General features: G+C 44.3%; 3 protein-coding genes across 4 annotated transcripts in view; 2 read left to right on the forward strand and 1 right to left on the reverse strand.

The window, feature by feature from the left end:
• Positions 1-350: 350 nt before the first annotated feature.
• Positions 351-8,744, reverse strand: alkal1 (ALK and LTK ligand 1). 2 transcript variants are annotated; one of them, XM_082522933.1, is made up of 6 exons: positions 7,868-8,744; positions 7,296-7,577; positions 5,223-5,276; positions 4,611-4,694; positions 2,470-2,543; positions 351-834 (listed from the first exon to the last, which is right to left on the reverse strand). In XM_082522933.1, the coding sequence occupies exons 2-5, from the start codon at positions 7,564-7,566 to the stop codon at positions 2,479-2,481; spliced, it is 474 nt and encodes a 157-aa protein (XP_082379059.1). In that variant the 5' UTR covers positions 7,567-7,577; positions 7,868-8,744; the 3' UTR covers positions 351-834; positions 2,470-2,478. The 2 variants fall into 2 exon arrangements, with proteins under 2 accessions (XP_082379059.1, XP_082379060.1); XM_082522934.1 differs by having other exon boundaries at positions 4,611-4,691; positions 7,868-8,737.
• Positions 8,745-8,777: 33 nt separating this feature from the next.
• Positions 8,778-15,057, forward strand: LOC309699752 (dynein regulatory complex protein 11). Its single transcript, XM_082522909.1, has 19 exons — positions 8,778-9,246; positions 9,655-9,982; positions 10,085-10,204; positions 10,369-10,551; positions 10,648-10,719; positions 10,797-11,002; positions 11,105-11,189; positions 11,268-11,378; positions 11,532-11,607; positions 11,949-12,055; positions 12,236-12,322; positions 12,400-12,461; positions 12,536-12,618; positions 13,019-13,126; positions 13,208-13,407; positions 13,792-13,878; positions 13,948-14,125; positions 14,214-14,452; positions 14,695-15,057. The coding sequence occupies exons 1-19, from the start codon at positions 9,236-9,238 to the stop codon at positions 14,803-14,805; spliced, it is 2,454 nt and encodes an 817-aa protein (XP_082379035.1). The 5' UTR covers positions 8,778-9,235; the 3' UTR covers positions 14,806-15,057.
• A 3,063-nt stretch (positions 15,058-18,120) lies between these two features.
• obscna (obscurin, cytoskeletal calmodulin and titin-interacting RhoGEF a) overlaps positions 18,121-26,589 on the forward strand; it is a 39,834-nt gene continuing 31,365 nt past the window's right edge. The window contains exons 1-19 of the mRNA XM_082522935.1: positions 18,121-18,145; positions 18,981-19,069; positions 19,173-19,439; positions 20,185-20,346; positions 20,518-20,622; positions 20,742-21,008; positions 21,092-21,361; positions 21,456-21,722; positions 21,799-22,062; positions 22,150-22,416; positions 22,737-23,006; positions 23,124-23,390; positions 23,557-23,823; positions 24,043-24,315; positions 24,398-24,661; positions 24,780-25,046; positions 25,321-25,587; positions 25,670-25,939; positions 26,125-26,391. Of these exons, the coding sequence (XP_082379061.1) occupies positions 19,030-19,069; positions 19,173-19,439; positions 20,185-20,346; positions 20,518-20,622; positions 20,742-21,008; positions 21,092-21,361; positions 21,456-21,722; positions 21,799-22,062; positions 22,150-22,416; positions 22,737-23,006; positions 23,124-23,390; positions 23,557-23,823; positions 24,043-24,315; positions 24,398-24,661; positions 24,780-25,046; positions 25,321-25,587; positions 25,670-25,939; positions 26,125-26,391 (4,321 nt within the window). The 5' untranslated portion in view covers positions 18,121-18,145; positions 18,981-19,029. The remainder of the gene's footprint in view (positions 18,146-18,980; positions 19,070-19,172; positions 19,440-20,184; positions 20,347-20,517; positions 20,623-20,741; positions 21,009-21,091; positions 21,362-21,455; positions 21,723-21,798; positions 22,063-22,149; positions 22,417-22,736; positions 23,007-23,123; positions 23,391-23,556; positions 23,824-24,042; positions 24,316-24,397; positions 24,662-24,779; positions 25,047-25,320; positions 25,588-25,669; positions 25,940-26,124; positions 26,392-26,589) is intronic.

The raw sequence follows: 26,589 nt of genomic DNA on the forward strand, positions 1-26,589 counted from the left end.
GATATCTGACAGCTAAGATTGAGTGTGTGATTGCCAGAGACAAGCAGAGGAATCTGCCAGAAATTTTGCAACAAGCTCCAGTTAGAGGAGAGAGTTTAGTAATGGTGGTCCCTGTTCAGAGAGCGTCAGAAAGGTGCTGAAAACTGAAAGAAGAAGAAATACTCGGGCCAGAAGGAGCATAAAGACCCACTGGCTGTGGCTTTCCCACAGCATAACAGCTGTAATGAAACGCAGTCTCGTTCAGGACACCGAACGGTGTTTCCTCTGCAAACTGGAGAGGCTGGCTTAATCCTGAGCTCATCACACTGCTCTCCACCAGCTTCCCCTCATCTTCAATGATGGCGACATGCTGTGCTTCAGTATTCTTTATTGTTCAGTACTGCAGTGCATTATCACCATTGCTCTTATTCCATATATTCTCAATGTCAGCCACATCCTTTAGTTCACTCCAGTGCCAAATAAAATGTAATGAAGTCAATGACAGAGCGTAACATCAGTATAACAGTGGGAGTCTTATATATGGATGAGAAAAGAAGCTTCTTCCTCATCCATAACTGTAATAACCAAAAAAGAATCAAATTTTGAATGACTGTGAAATTATTATATACATTCCTTCTCAATAAATAGGTGCATTTAATATTAAATTAATATTTCTTTACAGATACATGGTATATACAGGTACATCCATTCAAAAACAACCAACGGCGTCCGTCGATGACAGCGAGAACAACAGAAAGTAGAAACACTAGAAACACAACCACGTTCTCATGACTGCTGTGGGTTTGAAGGCACTTCCTTGGCACCACGTCGATCCTTCTTCTGTTATTCTGGGACCTGCAATCAAAAGAAAATACAAAACCTTGATGAGGATGAACCGTCACTCCTTCCTGCATCCTTTCAGACTGCATGTTTGCTTGTGGCTCCCAGAGTTTGTAGAATGGGAGGCAGAGCGTCTTCTGTGGAAGCAGCTCCCACTGTGGATCCAGGAGATAGACACCCCCAGCGTACATGCAAGTTCAGGCTTTTCCTTACAGTTAGGATCAGGTGACCCTGAGGCATCCTTTAGTTCAGCTGGAACAGGCTCCTTTTCACTCCCCACGTGTTTGTGCACCACTGCTGCACGCCATTACACTGCTTCTTCTTCTTCCTGTCTCCCACGCTCTATTTCTTTTCTATTTGCAAACGTGATGGTTTTCAGAAGCTCCTCTGCTAACAGTTAACGACTGCTAGGCTAGCTACAGTAGATTTGTTCATTACTAAAATTTTGCAAATCAGATTTTCCCTGCAAGGCAAACAGAAGAAGGCTAAGACGCCCCCGCAAAGCAGGAACTGTATTTAGAAAACTAATTATACTTCCACGTTCACCTCCAACACCTCCATGCAAATTTTTGTTGTTTTCCACTCAACGATGTAATTCTGCTAACATCTCTATTAAGAAATGACCAGAATGACGACATAACGAATCCTTTAATATTCCCTCTGATTGTTACATTTGTCAGATTTCGCCGACAGGATCTTATTATCTGATTCACTTGAGAAACTGAATACCTGGGATGTGTCAGCCTCTTCAAATTTATAATCACCAACTCCACTACAGAAAAATCCAATGAACCAAGATGACCGCTTGTAGAGATGAACTGTAAGAGCAATCACTCTCCAGCTAATTTCCTGTACTGAATGTGTGCGTTTACGCTGCAGCATTTAGACAGCAGTGAACCCTTCAGACCTGCTGTCACAGAAGATCAATTTTAAAAAGGCCTGACAACGACAGCGTCGTAAATTACTCCACTGATGTCCGTCCTCTGTCCTGAGAGCGGTCGTATTAATAGATTTAGTGTGAGGAAGTACACGAGTGGCGTTTCTCCCACGAACGTCGGGAAGCAGTGACGTTCATGGAAAAAGACTATACACACACACACACACACACACACACACACACACACACACACACACACACACATACATATATATATATATATATATATATATATATATATATATATGTATGTATTTTTACTTTAACCCCTCTGTTGTTGTGGATGCAGGAGACCACGGGTGAAGTCTTATTATCTCTGTGTGCCATTTCCTCACATGTGCTTGACAACATGAATTACATGCTCTAATGTGCATGTTTGGCATAAAGAGAACTGAATGTATAAAATCTGCATCTCTGTTCTTTCTGACTCTCACTCCACTACAGACCTAAATTTAAACCCTGTTCTGACAGGCTAGCATGTCATCAAAGCATACAGTCTTGGTTGCAAAGAAATGTTGAATTTAACATTTCTACTTACGTGAAAAATCCCCCCCCCCCCCCCCCCCCAGCTCTGTATCACACATTCAATTAAACTGACCAAAAGCAACAAAGACCTCTGAATTAATATTTCTGTCTTCTTTAACATCGTTTATTGTCTATTCAGAGGATGATGACAACAAATGATGACAGTCAGGAAAGCAGGAAAAACTTACATGCAATATCTAGGACTGCATGCAGAGTGGACTCATCGCTAATCGTGTTAGCAATCTCGCACATCGTTTGTAATCTGGGGAGAAAAACATGATGTTAATATAACGCCTCCCTGGTAACCATATCAGTAAAAAACAAACATGAAACGTTTTGATTTGTGGTAAAAATAGTAACGTAGACATGAGGTCTCAGGTTCACAGTGAAATACTTGTTAAACCATGTTCTGCTGTGGCATCTATAGTAAAGTATACTTAACTTACTGGTAAAAGATAAAAAGCCAATTATATGTATGTATGTCTGTGTATATATATACATACACATACATATATAAAAAGAAATAGACCTAAGAGAAGGTTCTGAGCGCTGCTGCCACATGATAACTCCTGAAATACAAACAGAGTCCCGTTTTCTGACTCTGACATCTGTAATATCTGCGTGACATGAACTGCGTCCCACAATCCTCTGGGCCAACCCAGCATCCTGTATGTGATCCATTGGCCAGCATTGTCTCACTATTGTCAGGCTTTAAATAAACTTCCTTAACCTCGGGACAATCCTGATTATGTGATGTAGTTTGATGCCTGTTTGACTCGGTCACATGTGTGAAAGGCATCAGGAAGAGGAGGAGCTTCTCGCTCTAATTTATTGTGTGACAAACGCACACCCCCAGCATTACCGTCTGCACTCACTGATGTCTGTGGACGGTTTCCTCATAATTCCCATATCATTAATATCCCAGAAGGAAGACCGGGATTTTCATAATACATCACCAAATTGTCTTAACAACAGAATCAAATAATAAAACATCGTGTTTGAGCTTTGAAATCCCTGCAGCGCGTTAGCTCTGTTTACTTTTACTAGAAACCCTCGGCGTTATCGTGTACAGCTCAAGTGTCAAACTCGTTTTATTTCAATGCTGCGTGTGCGCAGGTTTGATCTCAGAAGTAAGAACGATTGCATGAGAACTTAAAAACACACTCACAGTTTTTTTACATAACGTGAACGATTCATTTCCAGTGTAGCTGCGATTTCTGCAGTCAGTCTTGTAAATCACACAGTTTAGTGTGGTACTGCAGGCCGTGGGTCACATCGCTGTCACAGAGAAGGCTGACAGTGATTCAGGCTTCTGTTTGGACGGCCGCTCTGATATGATCCCCTATTCATTAGGGGTGGGGGAAAAATCGATAATGTGTAGCATCGTGATATTTTGTTTGCTGATAATGTATCGATGCAGGGACAGCACAAATCGATATTTTGTTACAGAAAAAGGTTTTTGTGCTCTGACTTCAGAGCATGTTGATCCTTTTTCTGAGCAACAATCCTGACGCTGTCCAAATGTGTTTAACTGTTTTTTGGCAGAAATAAACATGACAGTTTACTTATTTTAATTTAAGACATGTTTTATTTTAATTACGTTTAAAACTTTTTTATTTAATGTAAAATTATATTTTGTTTTAATTTACTTTCAAATTCTTCAGTTGCTGAAGGGGCTCCATAGTTTTCATATTGCATAGTTCAGAATAGCTGTAATTGTACCAGATGGTTTCAGTTAAGTTGGACTAGACTGTAATACAAACCGTTCAGTTTGTCAACAATAAAACTGAAATGAGAGAAAGACTGAGTGTGAGACTTTGATATTAGATAAAATTAATATTGATGAAGTTTACCTTTATGGACAGAATCTGAATATCGCAAAATATTTTAAAAAATTGCAATAATATCGTATCGTGCGTTAAGTATTGTGATAATATCGTATCGTGGGATGTTTGGTGATTCCCACCTCTACTATCTATGCTTCTGGCATAAATACAGATACGATATCCCTCAATCACTACAGTTTTTACTCCCTAAATGTTAGCCAGCGGTGGTGTATATCCCCCTCATCCACAAATCAAAATGACTTTATAATTTAAGAACAGTTTAAAGCAATAAAGTTTGTCTTATTAAGCACAGAGTTTAGCACTCATAAACTGAACTCGGATCAGGTTTGACTGGTAGTTGATTTAAATGTCATAGTGTGACAACTCCAACCCAAACAAACTGTTAAGACGTTACAGTAAACCCGTAAAAGCAGGTTTTGAGGAAGCGCAGAGATCATCGAGCACATCAGCAGAAACAGAACAGGAGAAGAAGTCATACATACATGCTGGTGTCGAGCAGTCCCTCGTGTTGTGATAAACTCTATGAAAGTGTGTTTTGCACTCCGATGAGAACTTGACTGGTCCTGCTTAACAGAAAAAGGTCTCATCAGATAAAGCAATCATTTTTGAATCTTATTTGCAGGTGTAATTAAGCTTACAGTTAATGTGAACAGACATGTGCTAACTAAAGCTGGACCTGGCCTTAGTGTGCAGGGGAATCGAGTCTTCAATTAGAAGCACATCTAACATTTAAGCTTCCAGATTTTCACATCACTCATGAACCCTGCACATAGTTCCTGAGACAAATAATCAGCTTAATGTGCCGCTGCCTTCAGCTTAATACTGTCAGCTTCAGACCATGTGCTGTTTCTCAGCACTGCTGCCCTACAAGCAACCCTTTCTTAACTTACTGCAGCCCCCAGTGTTCGTGATGTTTTCTATGACCTGAGCAGACTGCATGCTGGCTTGGAAAGAAAAGGATTTTTTCACAGGGGCAAAAGGAGGAATTTGCACTGGATTAGTGCCATCAATGCTGGGACAGTTAGTTGTCAGAAACAAACGGTCTTGCATTAGAGACAGAGTTTGTGCTCCTAGTGTCGTCTTTGGTTTCTTACCTCCAAAATGCTCAATGATTTTCTCTTTCATGTTTGCATCTCTGGAAAAGATTTCTGGAAAAGAAACTCACTGTTAGCTTCTCACCATCTGAGCAAAGTTATGCATGAACCACAGTGACGGAGGGATCGTCAGTGTTAACAGTCTCCCTCCTGCATCCTGCATTATGTTTCAAGAATCTCAGCAGTGTCGCTGCTTTACGTGACGATGCACAGCTGCTTTGCATTATTAATAACTTTGAAATGTTTTTGGATTTTACTGCACACGTCCCAACTGCAGAATCATAAATGAACATTATTCATTCTCTATTAAGTTCCTCAGATGTGCACCAAATGTAGTTTTTCTCCAACTGATTGACACACTCGTGTTTTTGTCCACGGTTTGCACTCTGAGGAAATTTTGTGTATTCATAAAGACACCAAGGACCTCTGTTTGTATTAACTGTCCATCCAGGCAACACAATGGCCATGCTTACAGGCTAAAGAGATTATTTTATGGGAGTTTAATGCCCATCAGAAGAAGTAAGTAGCTACATTAACCCTCCAGCAAGAGATTTGTGCAATGCTCTACGGGGGGATAAATATGGAAGAAAATCACTTAGATGCACTAAGAAAAATCACAGAGAATATTACAAAATTAATTTAGGAAGACGGACAGAAGACAACCCATAAGAGCAACACGGGTCAGGTTTTCAGGGTCTACATATGTGGAGGATTAGTGAATGTGTCGACACTGTTTTTAGCTGCCAGTCCTAAACTGTAACAATGTAACAGATAAAACCAGCTAGAAAATAAGTGCCTGGCTTCATGGCGTGTTTCTTGAAACAACCGTAGCTGTAGAGGAAGAGGTGAGTGTGCCGCACACATCAGTGGATTTATCGATGTTTCTCTTTCCTCCTCGTTGTGTTCAAAACATCCATCCTTGCGTGACCACAAATCTTTGGTAGCGTTGCACGCACCGCTTGCTAATGTGCTGCTTTTTATATCCTCAAAAGATGAATTCCATCCAGTCAGTGGTCTGAAAGGTACTTTTCCAACTGCATGAGCTGGAGCCAAGATTTTAAGCTGTATAACGCCTGCACAACATCTCTACGACAGGATCTAATTGATAGTGGTTTTGGACACAGTCTGATATTGGAAATAAACAGCACATTATGTTAATTTAGCCCTTAATATACTCCCACACATACCAGTGAGGCACAGCCCTCGACTACTCTCTGAGTCTGTTAAAGCGATAAAAACAGTTGCATAAAAGGATTTTCTGGATTCCTTTTCTTTATCACATTCGAGCGCACCTTCTTTGCCAGGTTTTAGATATTTGAAGAGTTGCAGCATTAATGCAGATTTACTGAAATGTCTGAGACGACTCAGTTTTAGTAAAAATCCTGTTAAATGTCGCAAGGGCAACATTCAGTAACATGCTCTGGATAGTCTTCCCAGATAAATAAAGTCCAGTGTTTATAGTCTCCTCATACAGGCTCTTCATTCCATAACGGTCAAAAAAGTATTTTAGTTAGAGTATCACTGATGCAATGCCGTGTACGTGACACAGCACAACCAGTCTGCTTTATCTGCTCTGTCTGCAGACGTGAATGTGACCGGAGATGCTTTCCAGGACACTACAGCGCCTGTGTGCATGTTGGGCGCTCATCACTCACGTTAAAGAGTCCAATCATACTGAATGACTCATTCACAAGTTTAGCATCACCATGCCCCTCCTACCTTAATCAGCCTATCCACATCTCCATCTGTCCAACAGTCAGTTAAACACGTGCTGAAGAAACATGGTCAGAAAACAGGTCTTCAAAATGAAGCACACCTGCATTGTGTTCATGGAAACCACTTTAAATTTAGCTGGACACTTGAGGCCAGACGGATGTGGATGCTGACCTCTCTGAGCACCAGTGACACACAAAATTACAAAATTTAACTCGAACAAACCAGTTTCCATTCAGCTAAAAGAAGCTCTTGAATAAGGCGTGCAGCACTGCCCAGAACACTGACAGCTGTCCCCAACTGTAAAATGGGGATTATGCCTTCATCATCAGAACCTAAAAATAAATCTTATCAGCTTACCTGAGAGTCTACTGTTATCCAGCCTAGGGACATAGAAAGGCTTTTCCCGGGAGGAGAACTTCATGTCTTGTGCTGAAGTGAAGAGTCCACTGCTACAGCGCCTGGAGATGGGTTTCTCCCGTTGCTGGCTGTCTCTGATAACCTGTAAGATTAGATCCAACAGGGTCCTTCGTTCTTTCTGCTTGTCCTCCTTGCTGTCCATACACTGACCCGAAGTGATGAGCAGAAAGAAGATAGTGAGCAGTACGTGCCATTTCCTTTCCACCTGCATGACTTTACTGTCTGAAAGCATGAGCAGACGGGTTTTGTTACACGAAAGTCATTACACGAAAAGAAATGCCTCATTTGTTTGACTGGACTGACCAAAAACACACTTGGACAGTTTGCATTATGATTTACATGAAGGGACGAATCAGCACTGATATTTGAAGTCCTTCACATTTTCATTATTACAGCAAAATTAATAAAATCTGCATGTTGGAGATAAAATAGGTAACTTCTAAAAAATCTCCACTTTCCCCTTGTTTAATACAAGAGTAACGCAAATGCATTTAACTGAACTTCAAACTTACTAGTTTAGGAGTTAAAGATGCTTATGTCCTGGAGGGTGGACACAGTTGTCTTCAGCAAATTCTTCCGATCCGATAGGAGAGAAAGCCAACAGACTGTGCTCACCACCGTCTTTCTTGAAATAATGCGTTCCTATTTATACGAGGAGCCACCTTCTTGAAGGTAATACAATCGATTTTGAGTGGGTGGGAAAGCAATGTTGACATCTTTGGTGTAATTTCTTCCAGTGGCACTCGCTCACTTAGGCATGAGCCACTCCTTTACGCACCAAAAACATCACTAGTTGTAGTTGAACGGGACAGGCTACTTGCAAATAAAAACGACCCTCTTATAGATGCAATAATGGGCGAAGATCTGAAAAAGTCCCCCGTGCACTATAACTTCCATTAAAAAAGAAAGAAAAAAACCCGACAAAGACCGTGGCGCGGAAGCGCACGAGTGTCCACTTTTCCAAAAAGAGCGACTTGTTGGATGTTGGGTGCAGAGAAGTGAAGAATCTGTGGGCATGTGAGCTTCTAGCTGACCTGTCAGCGTGCCGATGTTTTTGCTCACCGATGTCCAAGTCTTGTGACCGCCTAAGCGCCGCAGATATTGCGCCTCCTGGAGCAGCCATCCGGCTTTTTCCCACACATGCTGAACAGAGTCATGTCCGTGTATAACTCTAAAACTTTACCTACAGGTGTGGCAGGGTTACGGAGTGGTGTAATTAGTGGGTCGCTACATTTCAGATGCATCTGATACAGACACACCTGCTGACTCAGCTGCTGGAACTGTGGCTCCAATCCAGTTTAAAATACAAAGTTTGTATGAGTGTAACAATGAGGCAAATCTATTAATGCGTGAAGTCTTCAGATTGATTCATTGTTTCATGTGTAATCAGTTATTAACAGGCTTCTATTTGTGCTTACAGAGATCCACGTTTGCACTTTGCATGCATTCACGTCACCTAGTTGCGTAAAGAGCTCATGTGGAAGCTTTAGATGTGCATTTCGTCATTCGATGTTTATTGGTGGTTTAAAAAGCACAGGAGGAGGAAGATGACATTACTGTTTTTATTATTGTTGTTGGTGTAGATGTTTATATGTTTTTATATTAATTGTGGAGAAGAAGCACTGTGCGTCAGGTGTTGGTCCCTGAACATAACCACTGTCTTCTGGGGCGCTCAACTGGAGCCCAAAGGTATCTTGACACCTTTGGAGGGTATGCGGAGCGAAACACGACTTTCAACGCGGACAGACTTCCTGTGTTACTGTTACTATGGAAACAGACCACGCACTGAAGGCTGAGCTAACGTTAGCTGTAGCTAACCTTGGTTTAGTTTCGGCTCCGTGGGACCTTTCTTTGGTTAGAGACACGTTTTCTATCTAAATATGTCGCAAAGGTAACCTGTTCAAAAGCCACGTGCTTGTTGTTGTGAAGTGTTTAATGTTTGCTTGTTGTGCGTAAAACGTGAAAATATCTGTGCCCAGTAAGTCAAACTAAAGAAAGTATCACAGCAGGGATATTTCAAATTTAGCAGCATATTTGATCACAGAATAAATAAAGGGTCTTATTATTATTGTCAATCCCAATGAGTAATGAGACTCCAGCTGAATAGCAGCGCTGACACGTGTGCTGGTTTCTGCTCTTTAAATATTTAGCTTTGTTGTTATTCGCATTTGCAAGTCATGATCGTTTATTCTTGTTATTCTTTGAACAATCACTAACCTGCATTATGTACCTTTCAGGATTCTCACTCACAGACTGTTCGTTCTGGCACAAACTCATCAGATTGCTTCCACTTTTTCAGGACATACAACCAGCTGTGGGCAGATGCCCAGTTAGAGCTGAGCTGTCTGCTAGAAGAAGAACTACCAGCTGAGCCCCCGGGCCCTGAAAAAGACAGAGTCGTTTTCTTCCAGCGTCTGGCCGTGCTTTTTGTGCGCTACACCCAAATCTTCAGACAGCTGGAGAAAGCCTATGACCTGGTGGTCCACCCTCAGAAGAGGAGATTTATTCACTCAGCTCTTGAAAGTGTGATGGGAAGAGTGTTAGAGCTGAAAAATGAAATGGTGGAGAAAGAGTTTTCAGAGTACCACTACATGGATGATGTGCTTCATGATTTGAAGCTCATACCTGTACGTTTGATTTCTGAGTTCAAGATAAAACCAAAATAAGCTTCTGCACACCGGCGCCCAGGGCCAACATAGTAACCACTGTTTACTCTGATGTCCTGTTAGGCCGACCTCGAGATCCCCATCCCTCGCTACTTTCACAGTGAACGCAGCAAAGAGGTGCAGCAAAGAAAGGCCATGCTGACTGACATCCTGAAAATGGCGGAGGTCACTGAAACTCCTGAGGTGAGTGGAAAAGCAGCCAAATCTTTTAAAGCCCTGATACTTTCTCGCTTAATTTGTTCCTGTCATTTTGTTACACGCTTATGCAACAACTGTTACATTTAATGAGCCGGCGTCATGCAGAAGGTGTTCCCGTACTTTTGTCTGTTCTATTTTTGTCCCCACAGCCTGTAATGGCCAAGAAGATGAGTCAAGAGGAGGCAGTGAAGATTATTCAAGTGGCAGAGCGGGCACGACAAGGACGTGAAAGGGCAAAGTTCAACATGAAAAACTTAAATATGAACACCATGTACAGGATCAAGGAACCTGGAGCAGAAAGTGCTGAATCCGCTGCAGTCTGCATCCAAAAGGTCCATCGTTACTCACACACCACGTGTCACGTGCCATCTTCTTTTTCTGTGCAAGCACTCGTTCATGCTCACAGGTACAATTGAATGTACTCGCAGGTGTGGAAGGGCTACGTGCAGAGGAAGAGGACAAAAACTGCCAGAGAGGAGGAGATGATTCTTCTGGGAATGGTGGGTAAAATGCGGCTTCATCAAGATACTTTTTAATGTTTATAAGGAAACACTAGAGTGCTGAATTTTTGTTCTAGAATATGGATCCAAAGTATGAGGAGCCACGCCCTGCGGAAATGACGGCCCAGGCCATCGCGGCTTCCACACGAGTAAAACAGATGGAGCACGAGGAGGCTTACCAAAAGGCCACAGTGGATGTCATGAACCAACTACGGGATGTGGAAGGGGACGACATGAGCAAAAGCATGAAGGTGCAAATTCAGCAGTGGTTCACTGAGTGCCGGTAAGCTGGCAGAGAGTTTGTTTCCATGATTTTTCCCTCTGGTCACGGAGCTTTTTCACACTTGGTGGGTTTAGTTTCACGTTTGAATCTTCGATGTTTTAGCAATGCTACAGGAACATTTCCAGACTACCCAGATGAAGAAGATGGAGGTTCTGCCCTCATTTTTGCTGAAAAGACCCCTCAGCAGGTAGAATCCAGTCTGATTTAAAGGTTTTATTCGTGCTTTAATATTGTTCGTAAACAGTGGCGTTGGTGGGTTTTTTAGTTGTTGGAAGAATTTGCTGCAAAAGAAGAAGAAGAGGCCAACGCCAAAGCTAAAGGAAAAGAAGAAAAGAAGGAAAAGGGGAAAAGTGACAAGAGGAAGGAAGACGAGGAGGTGGGGAGACACCGCTGTTTTTAATTTAGTAGAACAATCTGTAAAATGATTATTACTGTATCTTAGATAAGAATATAGCAAAATATTGAGCTCAATCAAAGCAAAACCAAACGCTTCACTTTGTGTTCATCGCTGTAACTGCATCACGATCAGGTGGAGGAGGCAGGGCTGAAGATGCTGCCCTCTGCATTTCTGCTGGACCTCGAAGTTGAAAGTAAAATCTACGCAGGTACGGTCCAGCGCCAAACACTGACAGTTTGTTTAAATGTTAAAAACCTTTAACACTAAAACTCGTGATTCACATCCAGTTTGCAACAAAGCGTAAAGGTTTTTGTTTGTTTTGGCCAATCATGAGTCTTTCTGAGTATCACAGTTTATCCTGATGCATGCTGAGTCATGCAGGTAAGTAACTCTGTAAGTTCTGTTCATCTGGACGTTTTCAGTTTCGTCACTCATCCAGGTGACTTCTTCAGCCTCCAAGTGACGAGCCGCTTCCCCCACGCTGCGTCCTGATGAGCAGCGCCAACCTTTCACGCGCATACTTAGAGTCTGCATCTTTGTCATCCTCAGACTTTTGGCACAATCGCAGCGAGTACGGAAACTTTAACCAAATGCACGACCCGGAGCTGATCAAGGAAGAAAAGAGGAAAGTCATTGAGGCGGAAATTCGAGTGAAGGTGCGGCGAAGGCTCCAGCACACGAGCCACCATTGTAAAAGCAATTCTTGGCTCATTTCACAGCAAAACACCCGTTTGCTTCTGCTTAGCCTTAAATTAACATTTCGTTTGGTCTTAACAGAGAGTTCGATGCAATGCTTGGGTTTGCCTCACTCACTGGTGATGTTTTGCTCGCACCAGGTCGATGAGCAGATGAGACACGAACTGGCTGAGTGGAAGCTGTCTGTGGATAAAGACAAGGGCGGTAAGACGAAAGCAAACGCCAAGGTACCTGACTGAGAGACGGCGGCCGCAGTTTACGCTGATTCCTTGAAGCGTGTTGCTGATTGTGTTTGTTTCTGCAGAAGAAGAAAGGCTCTAAGAGTGGAAAGAAGAAGAAAAAGGAAAAAGACCTGACGGCTGATCGGTGAGGTCACGCGCAGCCTGATTGGATGTTCAGCACAATGCAGAAGAGATTTCATCTTTTATTCACATCTGTAGGACTCTGCAGTCTCTGTGTCGGGAGCTGGTGGAGCAGGGCTTACTGAAGCAGACACGTAATGTTCAGCTGCAGGATTTCTTGGGTAAGACACGACACACTGTGACAGAAATGCTTTTGTCTAATTGTAACTTGTTTTTGTGTGCTTGTGCATGATGTGCTGGTACTCCACAGGAAGTTCACCACTGAGCTGTGTTAAGTAGAAACTATGGCGCGTGGATGTGCTGCCCTCTTCTGGCTCGCGTTGCTAAAACTAATCTCATGCAGTCGTTCGATGTAATGTTGATGATTTTGCACCGACTGTCTATATTCATACGTCACAGTTCAGTTAAGTACAGATTAAATAAAATGCAGTAACTTATTACATCATTTTATATCCCAGCCTTTGTTAAGGTGAGATTTATTCACTGATTATGGTTTTGCAGAACATTTGTATTGTGTCGATGTGAAACTAACAAACAGGTGACTTGCTGCATACTCCCTAGGCGACTATAGCTACCTGGGGACCACGCTGAGGCAACACGACATTGAGCCCATGCCGTCATTGTCAGATGTGCGACAAGTCATATCTCTGTACGCAGTTCTGCCGTTAGGTATTAAAGCCAGCACCGATCTTTCACATCAACGGGACAGAAAACATCTGTAGTTTGAAATAACATGCGCGTCACTTTCAGGCTCTCAGGTGGTACACGAGAAGGCTCCTCTGATAAAGTCGGTCCTGCTGGTCGGACCCACGGGTGTGGGTAAAAAGATGCTGGTCCATGCGGTTTGCCACGAGACGGGCGCCTGCCTGTTTGATCTGTCTCCCCTGAACACAGCCGGAAAGTACCCAGGCAAGAGCGGGCTCGCCATGATGCTTCACATGGTGTTTAAGGTGAAACGGCCAACCGCAATCAATGCTTTTAATCTCGCGTGTGCAGCACAAATGAGAAGAATTTGGTGATTTAAAGACTTTAAAAAAGGTAAAATCAGACTGCATTCAGATTTTTCTGTCATTATCTTAAAGACTCAAAGTTATGAAGGCAGAACCTTAATGAACTTACATGACAAACTGGTTAATGTCAAGCAGAATAAAGAAGCCAGTGCATAGAAAAATGCAGCGTGAGTGTAACCCAAATAAGGCGGAAGAAAGAGGGCTGAGGCTCACAGACTAGAGTGCATCTAAAGACAGGCTTGTGTTCAGCTGGCGTAGCAGCAGAAATGACCCACATCACCATGAACATTTGCATCCTGCTAAGTTCCTCCTGATCGTTTACAGGTTGCGAGACTGATGCAGCCTTCAGTGATCTGGATCGAAGATGCAGAGAAAATGTTTTACAGGAAAATCCCCAAAGAGGAAAAAGAGGTAAAGCAGACAAAAGGATTGTCGTTGTGTACAAATGTTGTAAAGCTGATTTTTCCATGTGGTTAATAGTTGGACCCTAAGCGGCTGAAGAAAGATTTGCCCAAGTTCCTGAAGCTGATCAAAGGGGAGGATCGCGTTCTGATCATAGGAACGACTCGAGACCCGCACAGCGCCGAGATCAAGTCTCTGTGCAAAATGTTCAGCAAAATCCTCCTCATCCCAAGACCTGACTACGGCTCAAGACGCAGTAAAGACAATTAAACGTCATGTTTTTGTAATGAATGTAACGATATTTCGACGACGTTGGTGTTAAACTTGACTCTGTTTGCCTTCAGTCCTGTGGAAGCAGCTGATCAGAAAACACGGAGGTGAAGGGACCGAGGCGTTGGACCTCAGTTCTCTGGCAAAGATTTCTGACGGCTATACTCCAGGACACATCGTCCAAGTGATTCAGAGCGTTCTTACCAAACATCGAGTCTTCCAGCAGGCAAAACGACCGCTGACTGCAGCCGAGTTTATCGCCCCGTTAGCCCAGATTGACCCCGTGTTCCAGGAGGAGGAGGAGGCCCTGAAGGTAACGTGGATGTCTTTGATGTAAAGAGTAACTCAACGACAGGCTGAGAAGCAGAATATTGAAGCCTGCTTTACTCGGGCTAAAAATAGACTAAAAGTACTGCGGATCACTTTATATAAAGGTTAGACACGAGATTATTAGAGGTTGTTAAGTTACTCTTTAGGATTTGCTTACATTTACATTCTTTGACAGTATTGTTGTCACTGACATTAAAATCATAAAAGGATTTCTTTTTCCAACAGAGCTGGTATGCAAAGACGCCCCTGGGAAAGAAGAGAAGTAAAGCTGCGTCAGGAAAGGAAGAAGAAGAACCAGCTAAAGACAAAAATACCAAGAAGAAAGGAAAAAAATGATCTTTTATTTGTTGTCTTTTACTGAAGTGTGTGAGTTGTACCCTCAGTGAGGCTGACGCTGTCCTGCGTCAGTAACACACATTAAGCTGCAGTCCCTGTGTTTGCAGCCACATCAGTGAAGTTTCTCTCTTGTGCAGGAGTTACCTGTAAACAGAACGCAGTCGTTTTCAAATCATTAGCATCCTACATTTTATTGAATGCAGTAGTTTGATGATTTTCAATTCTATGTCAGTAAAATGTTTCCAAAACGTTGGGAGGTCTTTTTTTCAGTATGTACGTGGGAACAAGGACGCCCACTTCTGCAGTGCGTTCGCTTTTTCTGCGTTTCGCTCGCTTGGTGTCGGATTTTATCCTCTCAGCTTTGTCATGTTTGTTTGGGTGGATGCCAGGCCGAGACTGTGGGCTTCCATACAAAGAAGAAGATCTAGATGCAGGTTCTTCATCCTTACTTCTGAATGGCCTGTTCTCTCTGAGGTGCAGTTTGTATATATATGTAAATATGACCCTTGACCTGTCAAACTGGTGGCTGTAGCTGTGAGACTGAAGGCTAAGCTGTTATTAGATGTGCCAAGGCGGCTCAGTCAAGGACATTTAATGTTCAGGCTGTGGCTTCCTGGCTGTAGCGCTCAGTTATGAAGGTTAAGGAGATCCTCTTTTCTTTAGGTGTCACACACAAAGCCAGAGTAAAATTCATTTCCAGGGCACCGAGACGACGACAGGAGCCACATTTTAAATAATCACAGCGTGCTGCAGAGTCCTACAGTGTGCTCTTTGTTATTGCCTCTGTGTGGTGCAGAGAGTCAGGCTCAGAAGAAATGCCAAACACACGAGGGGGAGTGTTTCCAACATGATCCAGAGGCTTAGTTCAGCTGTTTCGTCAAGTTCTAAATTCCCTCGGCAGATCTTCACATTGACTTGGTTCCTTTACCGTGACTCTATTTTTAGAGTTTGTACACAAAGATCCACATTTCATCATGCAAAGCTCGTCTGTTGGACATCTTCACAGGATCAAGACATCAGAGGCTGCTCGTCTTTCATCTTCAGAAACAGCGACAGCCTTCGAGTCAGAAATACAACGAAATATTTGTTCCTACACCGACTCGATATTTTACCTGTTAAACATTGCAGTGAATGAGCTTCTGTAAACTGAGAATGGCTTCTGTGGACCACCGTTCTCCTTCGCAGTGATGACAGGTTATTTTCTGTGCCCCACAGAGATAATCTCTGCTGATACAGTTTCACTGGCACATGGGACTGTCTGTCAGACTGAGGTTTACACAATGCTGCCTGGCTCTGGCTTTCTTCTTTTTGATGAGGGATTCCCACAAATCTGAACTACGTAAAAATGGTTAAAACAATAGCATAAAGGCTGAAGCACGGTTGGCTGCTGGGCTTTGACCGTCTCATTGTAATGCTTCCTGTATTTGGTTTTTGGGGAAAACTGAGCTTTTCAGATCCCAGATGCAGCCACACAGACCATAGTTGTGGTCAAAAGGTTACATACAGTAATCACGGACATGGATGTCAGAGTAATTTGAGGTTTTAATGATTTCTTTGAACTTTTAAAAAACAAGAATTGGTGCACAAGTTTGGATTTATTCTGTGTTTTCCTTAACCCCCGCCCCAAATAACATTAGGTTAAATGTCCCTTAGCAAAATCTATCCAACCATCGTGAAATTGAGGATTTTGGAGGGTCTCCTTCTTAGGGCCTCCAGTACTACTCACAGCAAAACAGCCCCAGAGCATAATGCTACTACCACCATGCTTGACTTTTGATCTTTTGGAGAAGGCATTTGGTTTGTCCATGTGTACGCCTGCAAATTTCAACTGCACTTTAAGGCTTCGATTATGGAGCAGTGGCTTCTGTCTTGGTCGGGATCCTCTCAGTCTGTGTGAAACTTGTTTTGACTGTGGACAGTGACGCTGGTGTTCCAGCGGTTTCGAGTTCATGACACACTTTAACCCTGGTGGTTTCTGGGCTGTTCCTGAACATCCTCTCAGCGGAGGGCGACAGCTTGGCTGGTCTTCCTCAGCAAAGTGGTGACATATCCAAATAACTGGTACTTTTGTCCAGTTGTTTGTGTTTGATCTGCAGCTGTTCTGATGTAGCTCTGTGATGCTTCTCTGATGGACCGTCCCAAAACCCCAACTTCAAATTTACTGACTATGTTTAAAAGGAAACCCACCAGGCCGTGATGAGTGGTGAAATATGCAGCCAGAGTTATGCCCGAGGCTCCAAAGGTGTCTTATGAAGGTGGGACTTGATTTGATTTTACATGTGTGTATGTATGCTTTGACCCTGTGTGGATGACAGAAAATCCTACATTCAAACTTGTTTTGTAACGATTTTAAGGACGTATGCATCTTTCATGACCTTTTAGCATTAACAGTGGAAGAAACCACCTCTTTCCTGTTACCTGTTTGACGTCTGTATCTGTAACAGGTTTTAGACACTGTGGCACCCAATGTGTGTGTGTGTGTGTGTATATATATATATATATATATATATATATATATATATATATATATATATATAATGTTCTTCCTCTACACCCCCCCCCCCAATTTTTTGTTATACTTGTGTGTTATACTTGTATAACTATGATGCATGTGACAAATAAAGAACCTTGAACCTTGAACCTGTGGGTCGGGGTTGCACAGAGCAGGCGATTAAACCCCATCAGCCTCATGGTGCAGAGACTCGTCTGATGCTGTTCGGTCATTTTGGTCTCGTTGTTGAGAGAAAATGCTGCAGACCTTCTGATGCAATACAAAGGTTGCTTTAAAATAAGGTGAATCTACGTTTTGTTGTCATGTTTCTAAGCTGGTCAACCCCTCATTGATGCACGGTGGAAAACCATCAGAGACACTGGGACCACTGTTTATATTCTGATTGTTTTTCATGGTTCCAGTGATGTCGAGCATATGGTGCCTTGCACCATTAAAGCCAAAGCTATCTTTGCCCTCATACTGACAGAAGGCTATTTTGGAGGTTAGTGTGTGGGGAGAGATATGTCAGCTGTTCAGCACTATGCTCCATAACAGCAGGAAAAAAAGAGAAAGCAATATAGCCTGTCAACTTTGGGAACTGGGATGCACAAGGAGGCATGGACACGCTCTTTGGTGGATTAAATGCATCTTGTTAACCTTAAAGGCTCTGTGAGAAACAGCACAGCACTCCCAAAGGATCAGTGGCCACGCTGGAGGTTTCATCCAGCTCGTGTTTGCTTTGGATAAAGTAGTTTTGCTTTTTTGAAACAGGTGCAGAAACAGTGCATGCAGGCATGTGTTCGTCCTATAGATCACCTGCTTAGTTTGAGAGCTGGTGCATTGGTGCAGGTAAGCTTATGTATTCTTCTTTAATTTGGAAATGTGTATAGAAATGATATTTTTTATTTTTGCAGTTGAATATAGCCAACAAGAAACCCTGTTGAATAGAGTATCACTGGAATATAGTTGAATTATATTGCAGAGTTGTATTAAGCTGGTTTGCTGTATTGCTCTGAAAGGATTTCAGTTTTTATTTCTCTGGTGTTTATTTTGCAGAATAGATTTTAATAGGCTTATGATAAAATATTAGGTAATCTAGATAACTGGTTCCAAAGAGAGTGGCGTGTGTGACGCATCATAAAATACCATTTTAGCTGTAGGTAATGTAATGGAGCAGACTGGCCTATGCTTGGAGCGCTGCTGGGAGGAGCTGGCGTGTTTGATGATCTCAAATATCATATCAATCGGTCGATCGCTTGTTGGCTTTTCAGAGCTTTCCCTTCCTCTGAGTTCAGCTCATGTTGCCTTATGGAGGTTTGATCACAGCTGAGTCTATATTGGTGGGGATGAACTCAGCCAAGTGCGGTGACAGAGATTACTCTGCTCTTCATTACTGACTGGCACGCCATCACAGGGATCAACAACATGAGACACTGATGCCATGTATATCAGTTTGATGGGGTTACCATTTTGGACGTTGTGGTTTGATGGTTAGCCTGAAAGGAATTAATCTGTTTTTGCAATGATGTCCAAAAGATTTAAGCACTTATGCAGAAATCAGTAATGTCTGTACCCCTGAACTGTGAGCTGAATGAGTTCGTGGAAAAGCTGATTTCTCTTTTTGTAACACGGTTAGACAACATATCATGACTCAGGGTCACCTCGGGTACGTTTGTATTTGCAGCCTGCTGACTGTGATAGAAAACAAACTTCTCCAGCCAAGAACAAGAGACATGGGAGACAATAAGCCTGGAGGAATAGTAGCAGCTGCAAGTATGTTTATTTCTAAATGCATTTGTGCTTTTTCAACAGAGTTCTCACCATGAGTCAAAGGCCTTTAGGCCTCTAACGCCGCCTGTGTGTGTGTGTTTGCCAGAGAACCGTCTGCAGGTGGTGAAGGGATTGGATGACGCAGAGGTCTCAGAGTGTGAGAGCTGCTCCTTTGAGGTATCTCTTAACCTAGCCTACATAGAGGGCGTGTGGATGAGGGATGGGACGCAGCTCAAATCTAAACCCAACTGTCGCATCAGCACACACGGGAAGAAACACTCCCTCTTACTGAACAGGGTGGCTTTGGGAGATGCCGGTTTGTTCTCCTTCCAAGCTAATGGCATTCAGACCTCAGGCCGACTCACTGTCAGAGGTAATGTGACAGAACTACTTGCATGCTCACAGGATTGAATGTTTTTATATGGCCCAGACCATCTCTGTGTTAGATCCCAAAATCAGGTCAGTGACTTTCTCCGGGGCTTCGATAACCTGAACCACTAACTCGAGGTTCATACGTGTCTTTAAGAGGCTGTAGTTTCTGCAGTGAAGTGCATGCTGTAGTTGAAATGTCCAACAACTGCTGGACTTGGACAGACGGTGTTAATCAGTGTTATGAACCCAACAAAGCTATGGAACCGCAGAACATACAGTCACAGCGCACCGTCTTTCATTTTAGTTCGTTCAGGCGATCGTGGCTCAGAGTTGGGAGTTCGCCTTGTAATCGGAAGGTTGCCGGCTCGAGTCCCGGCTCCGACAGTCTCGGTCGTTGTGTCCTTGGGCAAGACACTTCACCCGTTGCCTGCTGGTGGTGGTCAGAGGGCCCGGTGGCGCCAGTGTCCGGCAGCCTCGCCTCTGTCAGTGTGACCCAGGGTGGCTGTGGCTACAATGTAGCTGCCATCACCAGTGTGTGAATGTGTGGATGACTGGATGTGTAAAGCGCTTTGGGTCCTTAGGGACTAGTAAAGCTATACAAATACAGGCCATTTAGTTCAATAAATAAATAAATAATGATATGGAGTAATATGTCAGATTGCAGTTAGCCAATATTTTAGTGGCAAAAAGCTCTCTTTGGTTACTTTCACTAAGTTTCGAGTCATAGTGTGGATATTTCCTGTCAGCTAGGGACATTCACATCGTGAAGGAGCTGGAAGATGTCGACACAGTCGAGCGTCAACCTGTAACCTTCGTGTGCGAGGTCAGCCAGATGGATGTGGATGGTCGGTGGTACAGAGATGACTGCCGGATCCGTCCTGGGGACAGCATCAAGATCAGACACCAAGGTAAAAGATCAGTTATCTTAGCAGTAGGCCTTATTTTGGGGGAGCTAGCCTTATAGTTGCTTGAACTGATGAGCTTCAGTCATTGGTACCTGAACCATAAGGGGAACTCTGAGAATTAACCGAGGAAAAGGTAATAAGCAGAATAAAATACTGGGTTTAATGTGATTTCAGGTGAAACTCATTCTCTGTCCTTCAAGTCAGTCAGACCAGAACATGCAGGAGAGATCAGGTTCACGGCAGAGCGGGTCTCATCCTGTGCAACCCTCACGGTACAAGGTGAGCCCCGAGATTCATACCTCACACTGGGCATGAAGGAAATCCTGATGAACACACAAGAAATAGCTCTTATAAAACAATAAAGATCATAAAACCTGAGTTTATTCTTCCACTCTCAGAGCTTCCAGTCCAAATAGTGCGTCCTCTGAGAGTAAAAATCGCCATGTATCGCCACCGAGGTCTGCTAGAGTGCCAGGTGTCACGGCCTAACGCTGAGGTCAGGTGGTACAAGAACAGGAAGGAGCTACTTCCCAGCAAGAAGTATCAGCTAATCAGCCAAGATATCTACAGGCAGCTTGCTATCAATGACGTCTGCTCGTCAGATGAAGACACCTATACATGTGACGCACAGGATGATAAAACCTCCTGCCAGCTTCTGGTGGAGGGTGAGGTTCCCACACTTATGAAATCAAACTATGATGTCAGGAGCTGTGCAGTAGAGGTAATATGTATTATGCTGTACGTGCAGAGCAGGCTATCACCATAGTGCGGGGGATGAAATCGGTGGAGGTGATGGAGCCAGAGCCTGCACGATTCCAGGTAGAGACCAACTTGAAATCAGGGAGGCCACCAAAGTGGACGCTGAACGGTGAGGTCATGGAGCCATGCGCGGCAGTGGACATTGACAGGGAGGCCACCCTCCACAGCCTGTGCTTCACCTCCACAGAAAGCTCCATGTCAGGCCCGGTGGTCTTTGTCGCTGGCAAGAGTCGTTCCACCGCTCAGCTTACGGTTAAAGGTGAATCTCCCACACCGCCTCAAACTGATAACATGGTATTCTCCAGTGAAATAATGGAAACACGCTGCTGAACTAAACCTGTCTCCCCTTTTAGAGCGGCCTCTTCAGGTGGTCCACCACTTGGATGACGTGGAGGCAAAAGAGAGCAGCTCTGTGACTCTGAGCTGTGAGTTCGCCCCATCTCCCAGGGTGGTGCGCTGGTTTAAGGGCCGCACAGCTCTGAAATCCTCTAACAAGTACAGCATGAAGAGGGAGGGGAAACGAGCAGGGCTGACCATCCACGGCCTGACGGGGATGGATGCGGGACAGTACCGCTGTCTGGCTGGAGGGTCACAGAGCTCGGCACACGTTAAAGTAGAAGGTAGGTTCAGGGTGATGCAAACGTTAATATGAAGCCTTTTCAGGACACGTTGATGAATTGAGCCTTTGTATTGCAGTGCGGACACTGAAGTTGATCAAACACCTTGAACCGGTGGAAATTGAGGAGAATGGCGTCGCCACTTTCTCGTGTGAACTCAACTACGTGGTGGCCAATGTGGAGTGGCTCCTCAATAATGTCCGGCTCTATTCCAACGCCATCAACAAGATCCACCACATGGGCACCATGCACAGCCTCACAATCAAAAAGCTTCGGCCACAGGAGAGCAGGGTTACCTTCAAAGCGGGCCTTCTCACTGAGACAACCACCTTAAAGGTCAAAGGTCAGTGACAGAAGGAGTTGCTTAAATTTCTCAGAAACATAAATTGCAATGATAACAACACAAAGACTAACCTGTAATGTGTCCCAGAATGCCCAGCAGTGTTCCTGAGGCCTCTGGAGGATGCAGTTGGAGAGGAGCAAGGGGAGCTTTGTCTTCAGTGTGAGATTTCCAAAGAGACGGCGAGCCCTGCTTGGAAGAAGGACGGTGTAGTTCTGACAGCTGATGACAAACACGAGCTGCTCCAGTTTGGGAAGTCCATGGCTTTGATCATCCATTCACTGAGCAAGGACGATGCAGGACAGTACACGTGTGATCTCGGCACAAGTCAGACCAAAGCCAAAGTCACAGTACATGGTGAGTAGAGATGGACCGATACCACTTTTTCATGTCCGATGCGTAATATCGGATCGGTCCATCTCTAATGGTGAGTAGAAGAAGAAACGCCATTTCTAATAAGCTCTCAAACCACAGGGTAAATTGTTTTATGCGAGTTTATCAGTAAAAGCTCTTGTATTTCTGAAACCATTTAAGAAGTTAAATAAGGTCATTATTCCTTTACTCTGCACCATGTTTAATGAGTGTTGGTGGCATTAAACCTTTCTGAGCTCTCATCCACAGTTAGTATAGCATTCAGCTGACATATGTGGTCATTCACTGATTGTATTTATTTACAGACTTACACATTACAATTGTCCAGCGTTTGAAGACGACGGCTGTCCTCGAGGGAGACACCTGCACCTTTGAGTGTCTTCTCTCCCATGATCTTGACGATAAACCTTCCTGGACCATTAACGGCCAGCTCATGGCTACCAACAGCCGTATACAGCTCACCAACAGCGGCCGCATGTATACGATGACAGTTAGAGATGCGTTACTTACTGACGCTGGAGATGTGGTCTTCACCATTAAAGATCTAACCTGTAGGACCATGCTTTTTGTTCAAGGTACATAATCTTTCCTAAGATATGGTCACGCCTGGAGAGTTTATACACATTATACATATCCTACACTGTAAGTTGTTTCAAGATGTTGAGCGAGCCAATGTGCCCTTTCTCACACAGAGAAGCCAGTGCACATCTTCAGGGACTTGTTGAACGTCAAGGCCGTGCCTGGTGAGGATGCAGAGCTGAGCTGTGAAATCACCAAACCAGAAGTCACCATCCGTTGGCTGAAAAACGGGCGTCTGATCAAGGAGAGCCCCAAGTATGAGATGAGCGTGGAGAAACATCTGGCACGGTTGGTGATCAAAAGCACCACTATCAGAGACTCTGGAGAGTACAGCTGTGAGGCCGAAGGCGTGGCCTCCCGTGCCAAGCTTGAGATCAGAGGTAGCCTCGATTTGACTTTTCATTCATTCTTGGTTAGCAACCATTTACAGGTAGTGGTAAAACACAGGCTGCAGCAGATTGAAAGGATCGATATTGTCTCCACGCTTATATGTCTTTGGGCTTTTCATGGCTGGATCAGCTTTACTAAGCTGCCTTTTCATTTCAGAGTTACAGCACACATTTGCCAGGGAGCTGAAAGACACTCGAGCAGAAGAAAGAGGAAAGGTGACACTCGAGTGCGAGACGAGGCAGCCAGCCAAGCGTGTGACCTGGCTGAAGGGCTTGATTGAGCTGCGGCCTGGAAGGAAGTATGTCATCAGGCAGAAGGGCGTGGTGCTGTCGCTCGCCATCACCTCACTGGAGAAATCGGACACAGATATTTATATATGTGACGTTGGCACCATGCAAAGCCGGGCACAGCTGACTGTGCAAGGTGAGCGTGGATCATTTAAATCAAACTGGGCCATATCAGGCAGTGATGGAAAACACTGTAAAACAAAGGAACCAACACACTGGGAGAAATGCCAATACGATGAGTGCTGCAATGCAACGTTTATCATTGCTGAGTAAAATGTTTGGTAAAAATCTAATGGTGCTGATCGGGTCATGTATGCTGCAAGTTTGTCAGAGTTTTGTCTTTTCCGTCTCGCAGGTCAGAAGGTGGTGATTCTGGATGAACTGGAAGACGTTGAGTGTCTGGAGGGGGACACGGTCACGTTCAGGTGTCGTATCTCTCCCAGTGACTACGCTGGGGCCAAGTGGTATTTGGATGAGACTTTGCTTTATACCAACGAGCTCAATGAGATCCAGGTGCTTTCAGGAGGCTTCCACACCCTGACGTTTAAACAGCTGGCCCGTAAAGACACCGGCACCATTTCCTTCGCAGCAGGGGACAAAAGATCGTACGCCTCGCTGTTGGTTCGAGGTAAAGCTGAGATCTTTGGGTTTTAACGTGTATTTTTTGTCACATCTTACATGTGCTGTGCTTCATCTGCTCATGACACCAGAAAGGCGTCCCACCATTTGTAAGTCACTTGAGGACTGCGAGGCCATCGAAGGAGGTGGTTTGATTTTGTCCTGTGTGACCTCCAAGCCGTGTCACATCCTGTGGTACAAAGATGGCTGTCTCATGTGGAACTCCTCAAGATACTTTACCAGTCGTTTGGGGTGCGAAGCTCGGCTGACCATTCGAGAAGTTTGTAAAACAGATGCAGGAGTGTACGAGTGCAGTGCTGGCTCTGTTACAACCAGGGCCGCGGTCACTGTCAAAGGTACCAATAGGGATTTATTTGTCACGTGGTTGCTGTGGGTCGAACATTTCTGGTAGATTGTATATGATTACATTGGAGAAATTATAATAAGCAAAGACCTCCTCATTGTCACTCCTAGCCATCCCAGCAGAGTTCATCCACCATTTGAAGCATGTGGAGGCCAAAGAAGGAGAAGCTGTCACCCTGACCTGTGAGTACTCTCTGCCTGGGGTCCACGTCCACTGGAAGAAAGGTTTTGAGAGCATCAGGCCAGGAGACAAGTACGTGATGAAACAGAGGAAGACGATCAACTCTCTGACCATCAAAGCCCTGAAACCCGAGGACGCTGGACAGTACACATGCCTGTGCAGAGACCACCACACTACAGCAAGTCTCAAAGTACACGGTAAAGTCTTCATCACACTACAAACTCACCTGACACAGCTTTACCAAAAACTTCTTCTTCTTTAGCATTTACAACATGTTTCACATCCATTGCGAGCTCATGCAAGTATAAAAGGAGCAGTGAGAAATACAGACGCATGCAACATGCAATAACTTACTGTGCACTGATATATGGCAGTTAGCCACACACAGGTACAGCTGCTAATGCAATAAACTATCACACAAGCTTTTATCCTCTTTTATTCACGTCTATGATGTCACTCCTTATTTTCCAGCTGTTCCTATCACATTCATACAACAACTCAAGAATATGCAAGCAGAGGAGGGCAGCAGCGTCATACTGCGCTGTGAAATTTCCAAACCTGGGATCCCGGTAGAGTGGAGGAAAGAGGATGAGGTGCTGAAGAACAGTGTGAAGTACCAGATAAGGAAACGGGAGACCACACTGGAGCTCCTCATATGGAAACCTGTGCCCGAGGACGGTGGGGTCTACAGCTGTGTGTGTGCTGATCAGATGACATCTGCCACTGTCAGGATTACTGGTAGGACTTTATTTACCAACGAGCTGATAAAGGAATATGAGGCCATCTGTGATTATTTATCTGGTCTTAATGGGTTTCTCAGCTCTCCCAGTCACCTTCAAGCAGAAGCTGAGGAACGTGTTGATAGAGGAGGGCAACACTGCCACGTTACGCTGTGAGCTCTCCAAACCCGGTCAGTCGGTGGAGTGGAGGAAAGGCGGGGATGAACCGATTAGAAATGGAGAGAAATGTCACGTACGACAGAGAGACATGCTCGTCGAGCTGAGGATCTTTGATGCGACCCCCGAGGACAGCAGCATCTACACGTGCATCTGTGGAAACGTGGAGACCACCGCCACTCTGACTGTTAATGGTAACTTATGTTCTAGTGTTTTCTGTGTATCTGGCAGGTACAGGCAGTCACACATTTGAAACCCACACATTACGGCTTTAATTAATTACCTCAGTGAATTTCAGAGCAGACCCGTGAAAGAAGGACGTGCTGCATGTTTGTTTTCAGGCGCTTCACTTATCTCGTCCACTTACTTTGCCTTTCAGCTCTTCCCATCGTCTTCAAACAAAAGCTAAAAAATGTACAAGTCGAGGAAGGACACAACATCACGCTGTGTTGTGAGATCTCTAAACCTGGTGTCCCAGTGGAATGGAGGCTCGGAGGAGATCTGCTTGAGCACGGAGACAAGCACCAGATAAAACAGAGGGGCTCGGTCCTGGAGCTGAGCATCAGAGATGCCGTACCAGAGGACAGCGGTGTCTACACATGTGTGTGCCGAGAGCAGAGGACAAAGTCTACGGTTAAAGTTATTGGTGAGTTTACTCTCGGTGCCACATCTCGTTATTACTTAGCCCTGCTAAATGAGGCCTGCACCGTCTGACCTTTGCTCAGGTGTCACAGACCCGAATGCTCACACTAGCAAACTTCCATCGTTTCTGCTTCTGTCGGTCACACTTCCTGAGGATCAGTTCGTTAAGCACATCACCTGGCTGCTACTTACCTTCTTTATC

Source organism: Aulonocara stuartgranti, assembly GCF_965226115.1.
Source record: "Aulonocara stuartgranti genome assembly, chromosome: 23".
Taxonomy (NCBI): Eukaryota; Metazoa; Chordata; class Actinopteri; order Cichliformes; family Cichlidae; genus Aulonocara; species Aulonocara stuartgranti.